Source organism: Strongylocentrotus purpuratus, unplaced genomic scaffold (assembly GCF_000002235.5).
Source record: "Strongylocentrotus purpuratus isolate Spur 01 unplaced genomic scaffold, Spur_5.0 spur5_scaffold_1, whole genome shotgun sequence".
NCBI lineage: Eukaryota > Metazoa > Echinodermata > Echinoidea > Camarodonta > Strongylocentrotidae > Strongylocentrotus > Strongylocentrotus purpuratus.
Genome location: NW_022145594.1, coordinates 21,635,217 through 21,656,985, shown reverse-complemented (window position 1 = coordinate 21,656,985; position 21,769 = coordinate 21,635,217). Strand labels below are relative to the sequence as shown.

Genomic DNA, 21,769 nt, shown 5'->3' with positions numbered 1-21,769 from the left:
TGGGACTGAATGGATATCCATTGACCACTGAAAAAGCATGTGAAAAACCTCTGACAGCTGCTGACAACACGACTTTAAAACTTTACCACCTAATCCATCAGGACCCATAGCTTTACTACACTTAACAGAGTATAACGCCTTCCTAACATCCTGTTCATTGATGACTACTCTATTGTCTTCTGTAACATGTGATAAAATTTCCTCCTTAATGTTTGACAACTCCATCATATTCCTGTTCACTTCTACATCAAAACGTGAAAAAAGTTATTCAAATTCTCGACAAACAACTTGGGGTTTACAACAGAAGCGAGAGTATTTTTCTTTTGATACCCTGTAATTTTCCTAAAACTTCCCCATGCTTTCTTAGAGTCTCCTGTACCTAAGCTATGTTCCATCTTAGACCCGTACTCTCTCTTCCTCTTACATATGTACTTTTTTAACTCTCTCTGAACTTCTTTCCTTTGCTCAATATCATTTCTGTTATGGGCATTCAATTTGTCTACCAAGAACGACTTACATGTTTTATCTATCCATGGTTTGTTGTTTGGGAACATCTTAATACATTTCTCAGGTATTAACATATCTTCACAGAATCTTATATAAGAACTCACTACTTCAGTAGTATTATCAAGCGACTGTTCGACTAATACCTCCCAGTCCGTGCATTCTAAACAGGCTTGCAATGCAGCAGTATTTGCTTCATTCCACTGTTTCATGTTTACCTCGGTGGTTTTGAATCTTTTAAGTTTTTGTTTGTACTTCGGTATCAATTCAACGATGTTATGATCTGAGTTTCCAATCGGAGGTCTCGTGACAGCTTTATAAGCGTTGTGGACATTACCGTAGCACTTGTCTAGCGTCCGCTCACCTCTAGTTGGGATATCGATGTACTGGAAGTACTGGGGTAACGACGTGTTTAACTCGCAAGTGTTGAAGTCCCCTATGATCATCTGAACTGCATCTGGTGATTTCGTCTCCAGTCGCTGTACCACTTCTGATATTGCTGTGGCTGCGGCAGTGACATTAGATCTGGGTTGTATGTACACAATGGTGAAAAAAATTTGCGTAAACTCTCTAGGTAAGTAGTAAGGTCTAACTCCAATGCTCAGCAATTCAATATCTTCAGTGCACATTTGAGCTTTGACACTAACATTGCTATCTTCACACCAGCGGTTGTTGATATAGGCACAGACACCTCCACCACGCTCTTTGCCTGATGCCAGGGTACGATCCATTCTCACGCATGTAAACCCATTTATAGCTGTATTCTGCTCAGTATCACTACTGTTGAACCAAGTTTCACTGAAACACATTATATTGCAATCACGGCATTCACTTCTATAACTCACCCATGACTGCAATTCGTCTTTGTTTCTGAGTGACCGGCAGTTTCCGGTGATCACAGACGGCAATGGTGAGTTGTATTTTCTTCTTCTCAAACGCTCCCGAACACCCCCTTTCTTTCCTCGCTTTCGTTTCCTGAGATCAGCTGGTATTTCACACTCTGGTTTAGCTTTAGATGCATGTCTGGACGCCAGGTCTAGTAGTTGGTCTCGTCCATAAGCTATCCGTGTGTTGACCGGGTATTGCCGCTCCATATTCACCCCCTTCTCGTACGTTGTCGTTAGTATCGGACTTCCATGTATATGTGTGACGGACAAGCCCAGAAACAGTAACACGAAAAAGAGACGAATTCTTGGTTTCCTCTCCATAACTATTGATAAGGTTCGGGTGGGTTGACACAGAAGACGACGTAAGTCACAAAACTATAGCGAGAATGACAACGAAGACGATGAAAAACACAAAAAAATGAACGAAAAACACACACCAGAAACAGCCGGATAGTCGCCGTGGAACAGCGCCCTCTACGTGCGTCTTCTGGCAATTGAATTCGATTTGATACATGTGTGGCGGCCGCCCCCGCCTCCGTCTTCAACCTCGACCTCTACGTCGGGTTTATTCTCATTCCCAGCTGGGGAAACTGATTCTTTATATCTGTCAGGATATTCGTCAGCCGACATTATTTAAAATGTCCGAGCGGTTAGAGTAATTAGATCTTATCTTATATTTGAGGAAAGACGGGGGAAGCTACAATACTTATTTACGTTCGTTTCGTCGAAATATACGACTATGAAGGAGTACCAGTCAAGAAGAAAGACAAAGTGTTTATAGACTCATAATTTCAGTTTCAAGGCAAAAGAAAATGGTCAACTTTTATTAATGCATGTACTTCAAATATTTACATCTTTATATCACCACTGTCACAAATACCTTGTGCTCATAGTTATACTTAATAAATTTATACGATTGTCGTTATTATATTCGAATACATGTAAAAAGTGAAGGACAATGATTCATTGGGTTTTATGGGACTTGGGAGTTTTCCGTCTTAGTTTAATTCCATAGCATCATAGGGGGAGAGGTGGACTTAGAATATTCCTGCATCTTAATAATAGTGGTTCATTAATTCCAGCATCTTAATTCCAGCGTAGACTTCCTTGTGTACCTTTATATTCCAGGGAGGGAGAGAGATCTTATGTGTGGTACCAGTTCCGACGAGCGCCCAATTCCAAGACAAGTCCTTAGGTGGGGGGGGGGGGGGTTTCCAGGGAGAGACTAAATAGTTCTTATTCCGACGAGCGTCCAATTCCAACTCCTCGCGTTTTAGAAATGTTTACGGGTTATAAAGGCATAATGCGGACGTGGGGGAAATCGATGCGCTAAGCGATCTTGGAAAGTACGCGCGCAGCGAAAATGGATTTAACATAAAGACTGTGCTAGTTCAGAGCAAAATATCTAAGTAAGTCTCTTATTTTACCATTAATTAAATACAACACTCTGAATGACACATCAGTTGCAGTAAATATTAACAAATTACATTGCCTAAACAACTTTCCATCCAAATTCATGTGATATACTTATGAACAATTACAGTTTAACATCTTTAAGCATCTCAATAAAATATCCGAATGTCAATCACTCGTATGCAAATTATTAACGTAAACATTGTGCGTCGGTGTATGATGACGCGCTTGAAAACAACAATCATTTAAGTTAGGCCTCTTTGTTACGTCACGACCGCGGAGCGGATCGTTACACAGCCCTCCTCCTTACAAAATGCGTCCTCGCATTTAAAACATTAGGTTTTCCTGGGCGATAACCTTGTTACAATGCAACCTTGTCTAAATTCGATTGCAAGTATATACATGTATACAAACCAAAAATATCTTTACTCAATATTATTACCAATAAGGAAGGTGACATTTGGAAGAAAACGCTTGTCTTATTTTGCCCACTTTTCTTCTCCTTCTCTGTTACCTCACAATCTCTCTAACAACACCAGCATCAATCAAATATACATCTACAACATAAGACATCTGCTTTTCTTCCAAAACTTGTCAATTCTTTGTTCCTATGCAACATGGAACGTGCACTTATATTCTTAAATTTTCATCGCCCTAGATTACCTGTTACAAATAAATTCTAATTCTTAAATCTACTCAGTGGCGTTACAATGTCAATAATGTTCATTTATATACAATACAAGCAATGGAATCTGTATAAGAAAGAGATATAGATGAGAAAACAGAGTTGAATAGAAGAAAGAAAGAAGTGAGATAGAAAGTTATAGAGAAGGAAAGAGGAGAAGGAAACAGATCCAAAGTAAAACAAATATTATTCTAAACTTTATTTCCACAAAACCATTTCTAATAAAAGAAATGTGCGGGTCTTCTATTCCTCAGTGGATAGCGTCGAGTATCTTCTTGTCTTCTATTTACAGTCACGTCAGGCGTTGAATCTTGATCAACCTCTTCAGAGTTGGACTCCATCTCTCTGGCATTATTTCCAGCGTCTTCCCGTCTAGTATGAGTTGTCTTCCATCCCTTAGGCTCGTCTCCTTCACATGGTTTCAAACGGTCAAAGTGTACAACCTTCATCTTGGTTCCAGGGCTCTTTTGGATTCTGTATGTCACATCAGACAGCTTCGTCTTAATCTTGAATGGGCCATTCCATCTGTAACTTAGTTTGGGACTGATGCCTTTGTGTCTCTGATTATTTCGTAACCAAACGAAATTTCCTTCTTCGTAACTACTTCCAGTAATCTTCTTGTCGTAGTTTCTCTTCTGTCTTCGGAGATTCTTCTGACTGTGCTCAGTAATCCTTGTATAGACTGTATCCATCCTGTCTCGTAGTTCCTCGACGTAGTCTGTTCCAACTTCCATATCTGGTTGGATCATGTACTGATCTGAAAGCATTTTCAGTTCTCTTCCGAACATCATCATGTTTGGCGTTTCTCCTAATGTCTCATGAACTGAACTTCTGTATGCCGTTGTAGCTATGTGTACATACTTGTCCCAATCTCGCTGATTCTTTCCAGGCTCTATTAGCGTAACAAGCATATCGAGCAATGTTCTGTTGAAGCGTTCAATCATACCGTCTGATTTAGGGTTATATGCCGTCGTCCTTGTCTTCTTTATTCCCAGGATCTGGCAAACTTCTTTAAACAACTGTGACTCAAAGTTCCTTCCTTGGTCAGTTGGAACCCCGTATCTACATATAAACTCTTCAACTAGTTTGGGTGCCACAGTACTTGCTTTCTCATTAGGTATGGGATAAGCTTCTACGAACTTAGTGTAGTAATCAGCTACTACCATTATGTACTTATTTCCGTCATTCGTTTCTGGCAAAGGTCCTAGTATATCAAGAGCGATCCGTTCCATCGGACTTCCACTTCTTCTCTGCTATAGAGGTGCTCGCCTCTTCTTACCAGCTGACTTCCGTCGAGCACAAGATTCACATTTACGGATGAAAGACCTCACATCTGCCTTCATTCCTACCCATTAGTATCTCATCTGACTACTCTTCAGTGTCTTAGTTGCTCCCAAATGACCAGCTAAAGCACTACCATGAAGTTCTTTCAAAACTTCATCTATTTTCCTTCCAGGTAATACTAGTCGCCACTTCACTTCTTTGCCATCTATTGATTCCCATCTACGGTAGAGTATTCCATCTCTGATTTCAAGTTGTTCCCAATGCTCTAACAAGACTTTAACTTTCTTAGACGTTGCGGAAACTTCTTCCTTTGGTGGTCTGGTCTTCATTTCCATAGCCTCTAGCACAGGCTTTATATTTGGGTCGTCTAGTTGATCTTTCCTCATCTCAGACAGTCTCTTCTCATTTGTCATCATTATTACACGGGCTTTGGCTGTTTCTTCCTCCTTGACCTTGAACTCGCACTCCAGTCCTCTTCCACACTGGCCACATGGTCTTCTCGACAATGCATCTGCATTTCCATGACTTCTACCAGCCCTGTGAATGATCTCTATATCATAAGCTGCGATGACCTCAAGCCATCTTGCCAGCTGTCCTTCAGGGTTTTTGAAATTTGTTAGCCACCTTAAAGCTCCGTGATCTGTTCTCACCGTTACATGTCGACCGTAGAGATATTGTCTGAAATGCTTCAAGTAAACGACAACTGCGAGTAGTTCCCTTCTTGTAACGCAGTAGTTCCGTTCTGCCTTACTTAGCACTTTAGTTCCGTAAGCAATTACTCTTTCCTTTCCATCTTGTACTTGTGACAACACTCCTCCAATCCCATCCCTACTGGCGTCTGTGTCAAGAATGAATGCACCTTCCGTATTCGGGTATCCCAGAATAGGTGCAGTAATCAATCTTCTTTTCAACTCTTCAAACGCATCCTGACAGACAGAGCTCCATTCGAACTGTCCGGCACGGCGTTTTTCCGTGAGTTGATGAAGAGGTTTGGCTATACTAGCAAAACCTTCAACAAAACGTCTATAGTAGGATGCAAGACCGAGAAAACTTCTAACTTCCGTCACATTCTTCGGCGTCGGCCATGTTTTTACAGACTCAACCTTCTCTGGCTGTGTTGAGACTCCCTTGCTTGATACTTCGTGTCCGAGATAGGACACCTTCTTCCTGAACAGAAAGCATTTCTTTGGTTTTAACTTTAAGTTGGCTTGTCGTAGTCTATAGAATACTTGACGTAACCGTGAAAGTTCCTCTGGTATCGATTTACCAAAGATAATCAAATCATCTAAGTAGACAAGTAATGTCTCCCAATGCAATCCGGTTAGTACTTTATCCATCAATCTCTCAAAAGTGGCTGGGGCGTTACAAAGTCCAAAAGGCATCACGTTCCATGAGTAGAGTCCACCATCAGCTACGAAAGCTGATTTTTCCTTAGCATCTTTGCTTAAGCCTACTTGCCAGTATCCACTTGCCAAGTCCAGGGTTGAAAACCACTGCGCTCCTGACAAAGCATCCAATGTTTCGTCTATACGAGGTAGGGGGTAGGCGTCCTTGATCGTGGCAGCATTCAGTTGCCGATAATCCACGCAAAATCTCTGAGTTCCGTCCTTTTTCTTTACGAGTACAATGTTTGAAGCCCATGGACTATCAGTTGGTTCAATAAGACCTTTCTGTAGTAGCCCTTCCACTTGCTCCTTGATTTCGTCTCTCTGCCCAAAAGGGTGCTTGCGTGGTCGTTGTCTAATTGGTCGCTGAGTTCCAGTATCTATCTTGTGTTGTACCAAATTAGTCCTTCCAATATCATCATCTCCTCTTGAGAATACATCCTGAAATTCCGTCAATAACTTTGCCACGTCTTGGCGATACTGATCTGGTATTCCTTCTGTACTTCTCTTTAGCAAATCCCTCAAAAACAGTGGTGTACTTGGGGACTTCTTGTACTTCACTTGTATCTATTACGGTCATCATAGCGATTGGTGTGTTCTTCTTTATTACTTTGTTGGAAGTAGATGGGTTGAATACTCTAACAGGCACTAACTCCTTCCCTGTCTTGATTAGAGTTCTAGCTGTAATGAGTCCTTTCTTCACTAATTGTTGTTGAACATTTCCAGCCTCTATTAAACCTAGGGTGTTAGATTTAATTCGATCTCCTTCCTTCATTGATCCAAGTATTACAGCTTCATGTCCTGCGGGGATTGTAGTAGTTTCTGACGCAGTTATGCGGAAGGATAGTCTTTCTCCACTTTCATTCTTGCACTCTACTTTGCCCCATTTTGTGGTGAGTTGGAAATTAGTCAGATCAATGCTAGCCCCCATTCTTGTTAGATTGTCCAAACCGAGGATTCCATCACTACTCACATCTGCTACCAAAACTGTAATTACTCCTTTATTTGGTCCTATCTTCATCTCATGAGTTATTGCTCCATAAATGGCTAATGGTGAACCATCTGCTAATTGTGCACTGATGCTACGATGTTGCAGAGGGGGTCTATCTTTTTCATCTAATTGTTCATATGATCGTCTAGAAATGTAAGAATCTGAAGCACCAGTATCAACTAGAAATTTGTATTCCTTGTCCTGAATGTGCACTGGAACATAAAGACCATCAACATTTTGATTTATACTGGGTATGAAACTTGTCTTTGTTTTGCTAGTTTGGGTCTCAATTAATTTTGGACGATTGGCCGCGCCACAACCCTTTGGGGCGACCACTTGTCGTTTGACGGACGCTGATATCTTTGTCTTGACCAGTTAGATTCACCACTTGGATAGTTCCTTCCTCTTCGATCCATTTGTTTCTCACGGCATTCCCTTGCGAAATGGCCAGGTTTCTCACAATAGAAACATGTTTGGGTTTTCACAACAAATCTTCCTTCATGCGCTGTTTGGCTTGGTCTTTGATTAGTTCCTGGTTTCTTCACATATCCCTGACATCTTTCCTTGTTAGGTTGACTTTCCATGGCTTGGCCTAGGACTTTGTTGACTTCATCTTTGATCATCTTCTCTAGATCCACTTCAGAGCCGATTCCTCTATTGTAAGTAGGCTTAACCTTCCATCCATTCCTCTCAGTCTCCGTCTGTAGAAATGTCTCAGTGGTTATTGCTGCTTGAATTACCTCATCTAAGCTTGTTGCCTTAGCATGAAATATTCCCATACGAATCTCACTACTACGAATAGCATCAGTAAAATGAATCCTAGCTAGTCGTTCGACCCCTTGACTTTCAAAGTTTGGATATGCCTTATCAGTTAGTTCCCTAATATGACGTCCTAGTTCCTGAAGTGATTCTCCTTGACGTCGCTTACGATTCCTAAGTTCCAACAAATAGCTTTCCGCCTGTTTGGCAGAAGAGAACCTGAATGACAGTTTACTCTTTATTTCTTCAAAGTTCCACTTGGTGCCTCTTTGTTCTTCTAGTAATCTCAGAGCTTGACCTCTCAAGCTAGCAGCTAGATACTTGGCAGATTCCTCATCTTTCCAGTTGTTGATTTCGCAACAAGATTCAAAATGCGAGGCGTAGTCTTTCCAGTCGGTACTTCCATCATACTTGTCCGGCATGATCAGTGGTCGATGAGTAGTTTCCCGAATTCTATCTTCTTTGGCATAGCGAATATCATCATTCCTCTTTTGTGCCTTCATCTGGTTAGTTTCTTCCTTATGTTTCCTCGTCTTTGATTCATCGACATGAGATATTCCTTCCTCGTCTCCATTTTGGATTTCCATTCCTAATTCCGGTCGTCTATTTGGTTTGAGGTTGAATTCCACTTCATCATCTGAAGAATCAGATAGTTCTTCCGTGGAGGAGTCTGGGCCACCACGCCTATTCCTTGGTTTCTTTTTCAACTTCATCATTTGCCCCATTAACTTCGTTAGTTGGCTTAATATCCGACTTTGTAATTTCTCTGACCTACTCTTCTTTTTCTTTGAACTTTTTGTACTAGACATTGTTTCATCTGAGGAGCAACTTAGCTCATCTATTTCTTTCTTAGACTTTGGTACCTCCGCCATATTAAGAATCCCACTTCTGACACCAAATTTGTGGCGGCCGCCCCCGCCTCCGTCTCCAACCTCGACCTCTACGTCGGGTTTATTCTCATTCCCAGCTGGGGAAACTGATTCTTTATATCTGTCAGGATATTCGTCAGCCGACATTATTTAAAATGTCCGAGCGGTTAGAGTAATTAGATCTTATCTTATATTTGAGGAAAGACGGGGGAAGCTACAATACTTATTTACGTTCGTTTCGTCGAAATATACGACTATGAAGGAGTACCAGTCAAGAAGAAAGACAAAGTGTTTATAGACTCATAATTTCAGTTTCAAGGCAAAAGAAATGGTCAACTTTTATTAATGCATGTACTTCAAATATTTACATCTTTATATCACCACTGTCACAAATACCTTGTGCTCATAGTTATACTTAATAAATTTATACGATTGTCGTTATTATATTCGAATACATGTAAAAAGTGAAGGACAATGATTCATTGGGTTTTATGGGACTTGGGAGTTTTCCGTCTTAGTTTAATTCCATAGCATCATAGGGGGAGAGGTGGACTTAGAATATTCCTGCATCTTAATAATAGTGGTTCATTAATTCCAGCATCTTAATTCCAGCGTAGACTTCCTTGTGTACCTTTATATTCCAGGGAGGGAGAGAGATCTTATGTGTGGTACCAGTTCCGACGAGCGCCCAATTCCAAGACAAGTCCTTAGGTGGGGGGGGGGGGGGGTTTCCAGGGAGAGACTAAACAGTTCTTATTCCGACGAGCGTCCAATTCCAACTCCTCGCGTTTTAGAAATGTTTACGGGTTATAAAGGCATAATGCGGACGTGGGGGAAATCGATGCGCTAAGCGATCTTGGAAAGTACGCGCGCAGCGAAAATGGATTTAACATAAAGACTGTGCTAGTTCAGAGCAAAATATCTAAGTAAGTCTCTTATTTTACCATTAATTAAATACAACACTCTGAATGACATATCAGTTGCAGTAAATATTAACAAATTACATTGCCTAAACAACTTTCCATCCAAATTCATGTGATATACTTATAAACAATTACAGTTTAACATCTTTAAGCATCTCAATAAAATATCCGAATGTCAATCACTCGTATGCAAATTATTAACGTAAACATTGTGCGTCGGTGTATGATGACGCGCTTGAAAACAACAATCATTTAAGTTAGGCCTCTTTGTTACGTCACGACCGCGGAGCGGATCGTTACACATGCGTCTTCTGGCAATTGAATTTGATTCAATACACGTGGCATATTAAGTCAAACTTCACAAAGATGGAATGGATACAGAGCGAGAGAGGTGGGTGAAAGCCCCTCCTAGGAGGATACATGTACGTCAAGCAAAAAGATTTGGCAGATGGGTACGCGGGCTTTGAATGTGAGCTACGAATATAAATATAATTATTGCAAACATGTTAATACACAACCCCTGTACGAAACAAATCTATTCCGTCATAAATAACTAAGAAAATGAAAGTTAATGACATTTTCTCTAAATAGCAAGTTGAAGAGGAGCTCGCATTATACTTCACAGTGTTGCAAATTCCCTGGGTGTGATTGTCCTCGGGGGTAATGGTGTTTCGAGGGGGGTAATTGTCCTCGGGGTAGTTGTCCTCGGGGGATAATTGTCCTGGGGGTAGTTGTCCTCGGGGGTAATTGTCCTCGGGGGGTAATTGTCCTTGGGGGGAATTGTCCTCGGGGGGTAATTCTCCGGGGGGTAATTTTCCGGGGGTAATTGTCCTTGGGGGGGGGGGGGTTATTGTCCTCGGGGGGGGGGGTAATTCTCCGGGGGGGCAAATTTCCAGGGGGTAATTGTCCTTGGAGGGTAGTTTTCCGGGGTTAATTTTCCGGGGGAAGATTGCCCAGGGGCTAATTGTCCTGATACGCTTTTATCTCACCACCTGATTAACAGTTGCAGATTAGCGCACAACATTTCGGCGGCGTGGAGCAAGGGGTCAAAGGAGAGCGGCTTGATTCCAGTCATTCTCTATCACGTCCTTGGGATATCTAAACACATATATATTATATGTGTAGAGGTGTCGTGGTCGATTAGATATGTCACTGGACTATGGATCACAAGGTCCGCGGTTCGAGTCCCGGACCTCAATCTTCATCAATCTACATTTGCCACACTCGACCCAGGTGAGGTAAATGGGTACCTGGCAGGAATTTATTCTTTGAAATGCTAGAGCGCCGTAATAGCAGCCATGCTAAAGAAGAGGTAATAATTCCCAAAGCTATTTGGACGCCACTATGATTACAGAAGGATCACGGATGACTGAGCAAGCGGAATATGTAATGTGTATTGAAGGCACATTGACATTGTCGAACTTCATTCAGTGGCGTAGCGTGGGCTCAGCCATTGGAGGACACCAATCATTAGACTATTAGATCAGCGAATTTTCAACCGTTTTTAGTGACGGCACCCTTGTAGGAGTTAAATAGTTTCACGAAAATTCATTAAAAGTTTATTTGTTTTCCGTCCCTCTTACACATAGATTTATTTGCACATTATCGTGTAGAAGCCTCTTGCCCGAAAATATACGATCCGAATCACACACTTTGTGAACGAGCGAAGCGAACAAGCAACAACAAAAAAGACAATTGTATTATTAAAGGCAAAAATGTTATTTAGTCATCAATATACAGCAGATAAAATATACAATTATACATTCACTCATCTTGTCGTCAAGATTCACCCTGATGTATCGATTTTCCAATAGGTGGAGCGATCGAGGAGGGGAAATTGTTGTGGTAAAAATGCTTCAATAGTGTCCCAAATAATTTGAAGTTGTGTCCAACATTGTTAAATTTCAAAAAGAATTACGTTTTCTGCTGTGCAACGCACTTAAAACCCCAGGTCATGCGTGTAAGCTGTCTGGTTATTGTTATCTTTCTCTCTCTCTCTCTCTCTCTCCTCCATTATGTTCCTAATATTATTCTACATGGGGATTGCCCCAGATAAGCCTTTATTTGGCTTTTGGTGACCCCCCCCCCCCCTCACATTCAAATATCTAAGTGTACAGGCTGTTTTTACCTTCTCCTTTTCGTATGTTCTTTTATTGTTAAATGTTTATTTTATATATTGTTTGTTCTCTGCAATTTTTATATCATGTATTTTGTATTTGTATCGCATTTTTTGTTTTTAATTTTCGAATGTTGAAATTACCAAATGAAATGAACACATGATATAAATGAGGTTATTTTCGGGCGCCATGCTGCCTGAGTCATGACGATATTCGTCATGACGAAATTTGACATGAGGTGCCAAAATATCTATATATATATATTTATATACATTTAAGACGTGCCTAGTTTTGCATCTCCCGAAAGCAGGGCACGATCTTTATCTGTTTGCCCTACATGATATGAGATAGGAAAAGGGGTGTTACATTCTACCAAGCACTCTGACATAGTAATAGGGTCTTAATTACCATACAATGAGATTCTCTTGCCAGTCAACCAACCAGATTTGTTTGTGATAGCAATGCCCTTATGAGATAATTACAAGGGGCGTAAAAGACATGTATTTGTCTTCAGCAGTTTTGCGTGCATACAACAGAAGGTGTCACCTGTTAGACGTTGATGATGTTACCACCCATATTTACGTTAACACCCATTATATCAAAAAACATCATCGAGCCATATATGGGAGACGGCAGAAATGAAGATTGTAAAGGAATGTCTTACCTCGTGATCTGGTGCGTACTAGCTTGAAACAAACTATCGTTTGAGCAAACAGACATCGTTTTTTTTTTTTTTTACCTGACTGCTGAGTAAGCATGTGCATGCTGGTACAAAATGAATCAACCAGGGGACCGACGGCTATTAGTCCTCTCGGAGGGATTTGGTAATTACCATTAATGCCTTATCAAAGGGCACTGGCGCATCGAATTGGTTTCGAACCCTTGACCTCTCGTTTACGAGACCCCTGCTCTACCTCTGAGCTATCGTACCTCATTCAATGGATCTTATCGTCCACTTGGTATTGGAGCATAAAAACAAACTGAGCAAAACATATTGGTAGAAGTATGTCGTAGTATTAATAGAAGTGGTCAGAGTGCCTCCCCCCGACTTTGTCAAGCATCCGAAAAATACCCCTTTTTACATAGGAAAAGTGCCCCTTTAACTGTGTAAGAAGTGCCCCTTTTTACATAGGAACAGTGCTCCTTTTACTTTGAAAAGTGCCCCTATTAATTTGTAAACGTGCCTCTTCACCTTGTCAACTCTGATAAGTGCCCCTTTTATTTGGACACGTACTCATTTTCCTTCGACAAGTTCCTTTTTTCCTTTGCAATAAGTGTCCATTTTCCATTTTCCATTTTCATAAGTGCCCTTTTTAATCTCTAGTAAGAGCCCCTTTTCAGGTACGAGAAGTGCCTATTTTCACTTTCGATTAGTGCCCCCTTGACCTCTGATAATTGCCCTATTCAAATCTGGGAGGTGTCTCTTTTACTTTGATAAGTGCTCCTTTTCCTTTGTAATAAGTGCCCCTTCCCCTTTTTAATAACTACCCCCATTTTAACTCGGATAAGCGCACCTTCTATGTTCACACGTACCCCTTCCCCTTCTCATAAGTGCCCTTTCTCTGGTAAATGACCCTTTTCAGGTAGGAGAAGTTAGTCCTTTTCACTTTAGATAAGTGCCCCCTTAACCTCCGAGAAATGCCCCTTTAAAATCTGATCGGGACCCATTTTCTTACAACTAATGCACACTTTCCTTTATTACAAGTGCCCCTTTTTTATTCACATAAGTGCCCCTTTTCAAATCTGGCCATTGCTCATTTTCACCTCGTAGTAAATACCGCTATCAAAATCTGATAGGGGCCCCTTTTCCGTCGACAAATGTCCATTTACTATTCTAATAACTGACTTTTTTCATCCCTGGTGAGTGCCTCTTTACGGTAAGAAGTGCCCAATTTTCACCTCTGATAATTACTCTTTATACTTTGACACATGCTCCTTTTCTTTTTCTGATAAGTGCCCAATAAACGAAATCACGAGAAAATCACGTCAATATCAAGGTATCGACTTGAGGAGAGTTACGTTCTTCAAACACCTGACATTTACGTAATTGTGTTAATACGTTTATTGCACAAGGTCACTTAAAACACACGTACACCAAATCACGCAATTGTCACTGCAATATCACCATTATAATAACGTGATTATCACTACCTTGGAGACCATGGTTTGTAAACCTAATACTCCCGTTTTTGTTTAGATATGAAATAACATCTTCATAAACGAAATTATCACATTCTTTAGAAGTTTTAGAATCGCGTCACAGAAACACGTGAAGCGTTAGTGATAGTTTTAGTCAAATCTGCGTGAAATTCACGTGAATATCACGAGGCTGACATGAGATGAATCATGTTCTTCATTCAAGTGAAATTTACGTCGAAGAGGAAATATGTTACTGTTTCCCACGTTCAACCCAATAATTACGCAAATGTTACACAATAAATGAACCAAAATAATGACGTTCTCATCCCGTTTCTGAACATCGTGTTTTGGATTTTCCATAATTACGTCCAGGCGCGTCGGAAGCAGTTTGGGATTAGAGGGGGTGGGCGTGGGTGCAAACATCCCAGAAGAGAAAGCTATAGTTGCAACTGGTCCAGTTGATGAACCAGTTAATGCCAACTGGTAACCCTGGAAATTGAAATGGGCTAAATGATCCAGTTGGTCCAGGCCAGTTAGAATTCAACTGGTCTAGCTGAGCCATTAGAACCATTTGGTAAAACTTCCAACCAGTTGAACAGCAACAACACTTCAATACTGGTACGTCTGTATTTCCAATGTAAAGGCGTTGGAAATAAGTAGACTTACATAATTTAATTAATCGAAATTTTCCATATACTTGTATTTTATTGAAATTATTTTAGTTCATAGTTAATGTTTCCCTTATTCATGTTTAATTAAATGTAATTTATACGAAGTAGCGAAATGTCCCAATAACTGGTAATTTATATTTGTAGTATTTTCGAAATGAATTGCATATAACTAAATCATCCGTAATTAAGAAAAATGCTGTAAATTCAGATAAATTGTTAAAAAAACAAAGATCTGCACGCACCCTATATTCAATATGCAAATTAATTGGTGTCAGCTGGTTCAACTGGAAATATGCACACAGACCAGTTATCAACTGGTGCAATGAAAATATGCCAACAGTCAGTTATCAACTGGTGCAAATAGAAATATGCCAACAGTCACGGGATTATCACCACGGAACTTAAATGGTAACTGTGAAACCATCAATACACCCAAGAATAACTCATTGTTCACACCTAAATATCACGAATTCACAGCTTAGATTTGTAATCAGTTTTAGCCACGTGATCATCACCAAGAAAGTTATGGTAACTTTGAAACCATTAAAAAAGGTGTTTTAAGACACCTAATAATGACTAATTTTTCACACCTAAAAATCACGGATGCCCAGCTTACATTAATAATCCGTTCGAGTCACGAGATCATTACCAAGAAAGTTATGGTAACTTTGAAACCATTTAAAAAGGTGTTTTAAGACACCTAATAATGACTAATTTTTCACACCTAAAAATCACGGATGCCCAGCTTACATTAATAATCCGTTCGAGTCACGAGATCATTACCGCGGAACTCATGGCAACCTTGACTACCATTTAAAAAGGTGTTTTAAGACACCTAATAATTACTAAGTTTTCACACCTAAATATCACGGATTCACAGCTGAGATTAGTAATCAGCTTGAGCCCCGTGATCATCACCAAGAAAGTTTAAAACCATTCAAAAGAGGTGTGTAAGACACTTCAAATTACAACCAGAGATTCACGGACAGAACAATAAGACGATTAGCCGGTGTAAATAACGTGATTTTTACCATCAACATTGGATAACCTGTGAAACCAATCGATAAAGGTGCTTAAAAGACCAAATAATTACTTATTTATCACCACCATCGGTTAACGGATAAAAAACTCGTTGCTTGGTCTAGTGGTTATTTGGTCATCAACACTTGATTTACAGAGGTAAGTGGAATCACGTTACTCCAGTCGTGTGATAAATTTGTGGTTTTTAGGCTAGATGAAAACGTGAACAGGAGTACTTTTTTTTTAATGAAGGCACGTGTCGATAACGTTGAAATCTAGTTCAAAAGGCACCATACTTTAAAATCACTTAAAATACAATCCCAAAAGAGGTTATTTTTTAGTATTCTGTTTATTGGGTGTCCCATATTCCTCTCATCATTAAACGCGCCTCAAATTTCAGGCGAATAAGAGCAATTTCTCCCAAAGCTCACTCGCTACGCTCGCACGCATCTATAGATGATATACTTATGTTACTTATCAAAGGTCTTTTCAGTCTTCCGTTATGAGAATGTGCTTATAACCCCATCAGGATTGGGTTTTTCCCTATTTATAAGATGTAATTTTTCACACTGCGATGTCACAAATATTAAAAAGTGTCCTTGCTCGCTTCGCTCGCTCTCAAATAATTGTCAGACCATCTCATATCAAAGCAGGATGCTTAAGCAATATATTGTATGGTGTATAAAGTGAGAAAAAATTGAAATCATCCCTGATAATGTAATTACAATTTATGGGTATATACCAATGTCTAACAAATTGTATGTTTTCGCATTGAGATTTCCCTTTGTAAGTGTCCTTTTTTTCCAGAAAGAGCCTTTTTTTCTCGGTGCCCCCCCCCACACTTTGGAAGTCGCTCGGCCGCCCCTGGTAGTGGTGGTGGTAGTAGTAGTAGTTGTATTAGTAATAGTAGTATTAGTAGTAGTAGAAGTGGTAGTAGTAGAAGTAGTAGTAATAGGAGTAGAAGTAGTAGTAGAAGTAGTAGTAGTAGTAGTAGTAATAGTGGAAGTAGCAGTAGTAATAGGAGGAGACCGTTTTGTATGATTTGTTAGCACAATGCTAATTTGCCACAATTAAAGTTTGTTTTGAAAAAAACATGTGATAAAACTGAATACTTTCATTTATGCTGATTATAACCGAAGAATTCAGGTTACCTGTTTAGAATAATAAAATAAAAATAAAATATATATTTTGCATTCTCGGATGTAACTTCTAGCATATTGAAATTCCGTTATAATGCATTTTATTTATTTTCCTTTTATCCCGCTTAAAAAAGGGAAAATTTACTTTTATCTTTCTGGTTGCCATAGCTGAAATCAATCAAACCAAAGTCACATTCTGTAATGTCGGTAACCTCTCCCCTAGTAAACAGGTTAATAATTAGCAGCCAATCAAATTTCAAAGCTATCTTCCGATTAGATGTTGTTTTCTTATATTGTATCCAACCTTATCGTATTTCAATTAGGTCAAGGGGCTTGAAATACATATTCCTCAAGATTGTGGAAACAAATAACAAAAGGTGTAACCTGTTGGATTTGGGGATGTTGATATTTTCTTACTGCCGGCACACATCTCTACGTTAACACATCGTATTTCAATTAGGTCAAGGGGCTTGAAATACATATTCCTCAAGATTGTGGAAACAAATAACAAAAGGTGTAACCTGTTGGATTTGGGGATGTTGATATTTTTTTACTGCCGGCACACATCTGTACGTTAACACCCATATTTGTTAAAGAATCATCGAGCCATATATGGTCGTCATGATGGCAGACGAATATACCATCTCATGAACTGGTTCGTACCACTTGAAAACACCCTATCGTTTGAGTAAATAGAAGAAGGATACAACTTGCCAGTCGGGATACTATTAGAGCTTCACGTCCATAGTGTATTGGAACAATATTGGCAAACGAAAAAAATGTAATATTGGGGTTTGGAAATGTGTAATAAGACTTTACCAGTGTTAATTATTTACTACATTATGTTAATATAAATTAATGAATGTTGTTTGATTTGTTTAAATCGAAAGATATTCAAAATATGACCGGACTTTTGATTAAGATGTAGTAGCCCCATTCTGATACTTATCATGGCAGACAAAAAAAAGTTCTCTCAAAAGAGTTCGATCTACCCATTATCTCTGTAACTGGTTTTATTCTAAATTGAAAGACTGTGATTCAAAACGAGGACGCCGTGTATATCCCATTGGCATTGGTCAAATTGCCTTGGCACTACATGCATGATTGTGAACATTAGAATGCTATTTTCTGGTGGCGAAGATTGACTGTCTTTTACATCGAATTTAACGTGATTGGTAGAATTTAGCTTATCAATACTTTATAGAAACCGGAATAAAAAGTGAATAAAAAGTGAAGAATCAAAGAGGAAAATAATCTCAAAACAAATTTAAAACGAGGTATCATTGTGTATTCGGCAGACTTAATAGAGGAAGCTTTATTTCAACCATGAATAATTCATACTAGGGAGATTCTGTTCTATGTCGTTCATCCTTGCAATATTTTCTTCTTTCATTTTGACGATGACTTTTCTTTATTTTCGGCAGACATAAATGGTATATAGGATTTAAAAAAATAGAAACAATTATTTGATAAGGAATATTGCACTTTATACATACTGCTCGAGTTCAAGATACTTTGCACTCTGATAAAGCTAAGTTCCTACCCTACTTAATATTAAGACAAATAATGATATCTAGATCATGGGGAATCGTGTGAGGAATTATTATCAGTTAAGAAATATTAACGAATCGAATCCTCCCCCTACTTGAAAAATACTTATCTCAAGTATTATCACATCTGAATTATAATTACAAGGGGAGAGCACCAGCTGTCTTACACAAAGGCTCTGGGGTGTCTCTATACATTATACAGTGATATAGGTTATTTTCCCGAGAATAAAAAGTTATAATTTATTATATTCCACATACGAAGAATCTTACTCTACGATTGGTCAAAAGTAAAATCAAAAGGAAAGATACTTCAACCCATCATTGATGTGAGAAGAAAAGTTCGTTACACTGTGTAGATAGTCCTACACTGTAAAAAATAATTTGTTCATTGGTAATTTTTACGTATTTTTTCCATGTAGAATTTACTTGAAAACATTAGTTTTGCCACTTACGCACTAAATTTAAGTCTTGCTAACTCAAACTTTCAATTTAGTAGAACATACGTGGAATATTTAAGTAAAATCAAATACATACAAACTTTAAGTAATTTCAGCTTGTATTAATTTAGTAATTTTAACTCAAAATCAGAAATTATACGTATTACTCAAACAATTTATGTTGATTATTCTTATCTTTTTAAAGTAAGGACCGATGCAGTGCGTAATAAAAATATTTACATAATTTATGAATATTCATTAAGACCAAATTAAACTCTTTTTTAAATAAAACAATTCTTTTTTGTGGTTGAATGAAAATTTAAGGACTTTAAAACATTTACTAATTCATTTAACATGGCTAAGCAAAGACAAGACAATTTTTAATTGTTACCCAGTTCAAAACAAATCAAAACTTGATATTTCAGGAAATTGTCAACCAATTTTCCTTTTAAGATGCTACGATCAAGTATATATAAAATTTGGAGCCTTTCAATATGTGTCGAATTGAAGCGTATGTAAATCTTAAATAGAAGTAGTGTTAGTGATTAGTGATTAATCTTAAATAGAAGTAGTGAATGTTTAGTGGATGTTACTTGTTAGATTAGATGGGTACCAAATCGTGCAATATGTAATCCTATCATAGCTTTTTTTTAATTATCTAAAATGATTACAATACTTAAATTATTTACGTCAATGTAACTCGATTTAACTGAGTAAAAATTTATTCAGCAAAATAAGTAAATTCTACTTAAGATGCCGTAGGTAATATTTACTTAATAAAAATAAGGCAATTCTTGTCCTCAATTTTATTGAGTTATTTCGACTATTATTTTTTTACAGTGTACTATCTTTAGTTAAAGTGCGTTGCACTGACCAGAAATTTACTTTTTTATAGCTCAAAGGGGGGGGGGGGTTGATTTTTTTTAAAGCAGTCACTATGCAACCCCCTTCCCCCTCCCTCACTGATATAAATATCTGACGGCACGATTTTCAAATTTCAGCACACTAAATTTCAAATGTTCGGCGGTTTAGCGGACGGTATCTGAATTTCAAGAACCAAAAATCACATTTCTTGAAAGTTCATTTTCTGCCCTTTCATATGACACCTCAAGCAGGAAAATGAGCATGGAATAACAAAGTTCTGTTTATTTAAAGGTATAGACCAGTTTCATGTTTCATGTGAAATAATATGTTTTGACTGATACGTGATGATACAAATGTTGCCGGAAAACCGCCTACGAATTAATATATTTGGTAAATTATCATATCGATCCGGCATGGATAGATATTGCGAATGCACTTCAACGTTGAACATTTGGGCATATATTTCTGCTTTCTGGCAAATTTAGGTTGAAGTATTGCTATCTAAACCCTGTAGGCAATATTTAAACAATATTGAATGGATATTTTGCACCCAAAACTCTTGAACCGCAATTTTACCGTTACCGGTCTTTACCTTTAAAGTAATGTTTGCATTCTCATAATTTGATTAAACGAATTCGTTTTCACTGGCTACCTGCCGTAGCATAAAAACAGAGTTGACACAAGACTTATCTCCGTTTCGTTGACGATCAGCCCTTTATCAAGTCGTTCGTCTTCTTTGTTCAATAATCAAACATTCCAAATAATTTCCTCTCATTACAAACTATAATAAACTAAACATAGCAGACTATCAATACTAGAAGATGTTACCAAGGTAGTTTAGCAAAATGTAGTGGCACCAAAAAAGGGGAAAGTTTAGTGAAATCTCTACCGAGTGCTTAGGATGCGCAAGAAACAACCAATGTCGTTTTCGTGGGCTCTAGGTTTAGTGAAGTCTCCAAAAGGGGCTATCACGGGACCAACAATGTCGTGGTTGGCTGTCCATATCGTGGGCTATCGGTTTAGTGGCCAGCTTCTGCGATATATACGAAGGACTCCATTACATTTTGTTAGAATTATTCATTCTAATAATATCCTACTAATACATATTTTTGTTACGGTGACAATAATTTTGAGTTGTTGGGTATAAACCATTAACACATCAAAGAAACCTCTTCAAACACTTCTAAATGACGATTATATTCGAAACGTGCCTAGTTATTCATATCCCGAAAGTGAAAATGGGTATTTCATTCTACCAAACACTCCGCCATAGAGATTCTTTACACTGTAAAAAAAAGTTGGGCAGATGTAACTGGGTAAATCGAAGTTGGGCAAATTTTGTCCGATAATTGGGTTATTTTCTCCCAACCATTAAGTTACCTAATGAAAGGTAAACAAAAATAGGTTGGGAAGGTGCTACTTGGCAAATCAGTGATGGGCAAATGTTGTCCAATAATTGGGTTATTTCCTACCAACCATGTAGTAAACGATGAAATAATTAGGTAATGTTATTGGGCTAATTAGAGTTGGGCCATTTTTGTCCAACATTTGAGTTATTTTCTCCCAACCATTTACCAAACTAAATGTTCAAAATATGTTGGGGAGATGAAACTGGGCAAACGTAAGTCGGGCAACATTATTATCCAACAAAAGAGTTTTATTCTTATATGAGAGGTGTCGTGGTCGAGTGGATATGTCACATGACTGTGGATCACAGTGTACGCGGTTCGAGTACCGCCGCGGCACTAATGTCCTTTTGCATATAATATTTTAACTAACTTGATTGCCCAACTAGTGTCTAGTATGCTACACATTATGGTGAAAATTGGGTAAATTTCTGATTGGTTAAATTTGTGTTGGTTAAAAGTTGGGTATTTTCTTTTTATTCAACACTGGGTAAATCGTGCAAAATCTTTAATTTACCCAACAGTTGGATGGACACATAACCGCCCTCATGTTCGGTAAACAATGGGCGATTTTTTGCCCAATATTTTTAGAGCGTAGTCAGTCAACCAACCAGATGTGTTTTAGATAGCAAAGCCCTTAAAGGATGTTAGAGACAATTATTGGGGCGTAAAAGACATATATTTGTCTTCAACATGTTGGTGTCACCTGTTAGACGTTGAAAGTGC

The 21,769-nt window shown here is 38.6% G+C and overlaps 1 protein-coding gene across 1 annotated transcript; it reads right to left on the bottom strand.

Moving 5' to 3' along the window:
• Positions 1-3,707: 3,707 nt before the first annotated feature.
• On the bottom strand, positions 3,708-4,655 carry LOC115921279 (uncharacterized protein K02A2.6-like). Its single transcript, XM_030978606.1, has one exon. It carries the CDS (start codon positions 4,653-4,655, stop codon positions 3,708-3,710), a length of 948 nt encoding a protein of 315 aa, XP_030834466.1.
• Positions 4,656-21,769: the final 17,114 nt, after the last annotated feature.

Excerpts from the sequence above, each read along its gene's own strand:
- LOC115921279 (XM_030978606.1), bottom strand. The coding sequence starts at position 4,655 with ATGGTAGTAGCTGATTACTACACTAAGTTCGTAGAAGCTTATCCCATA.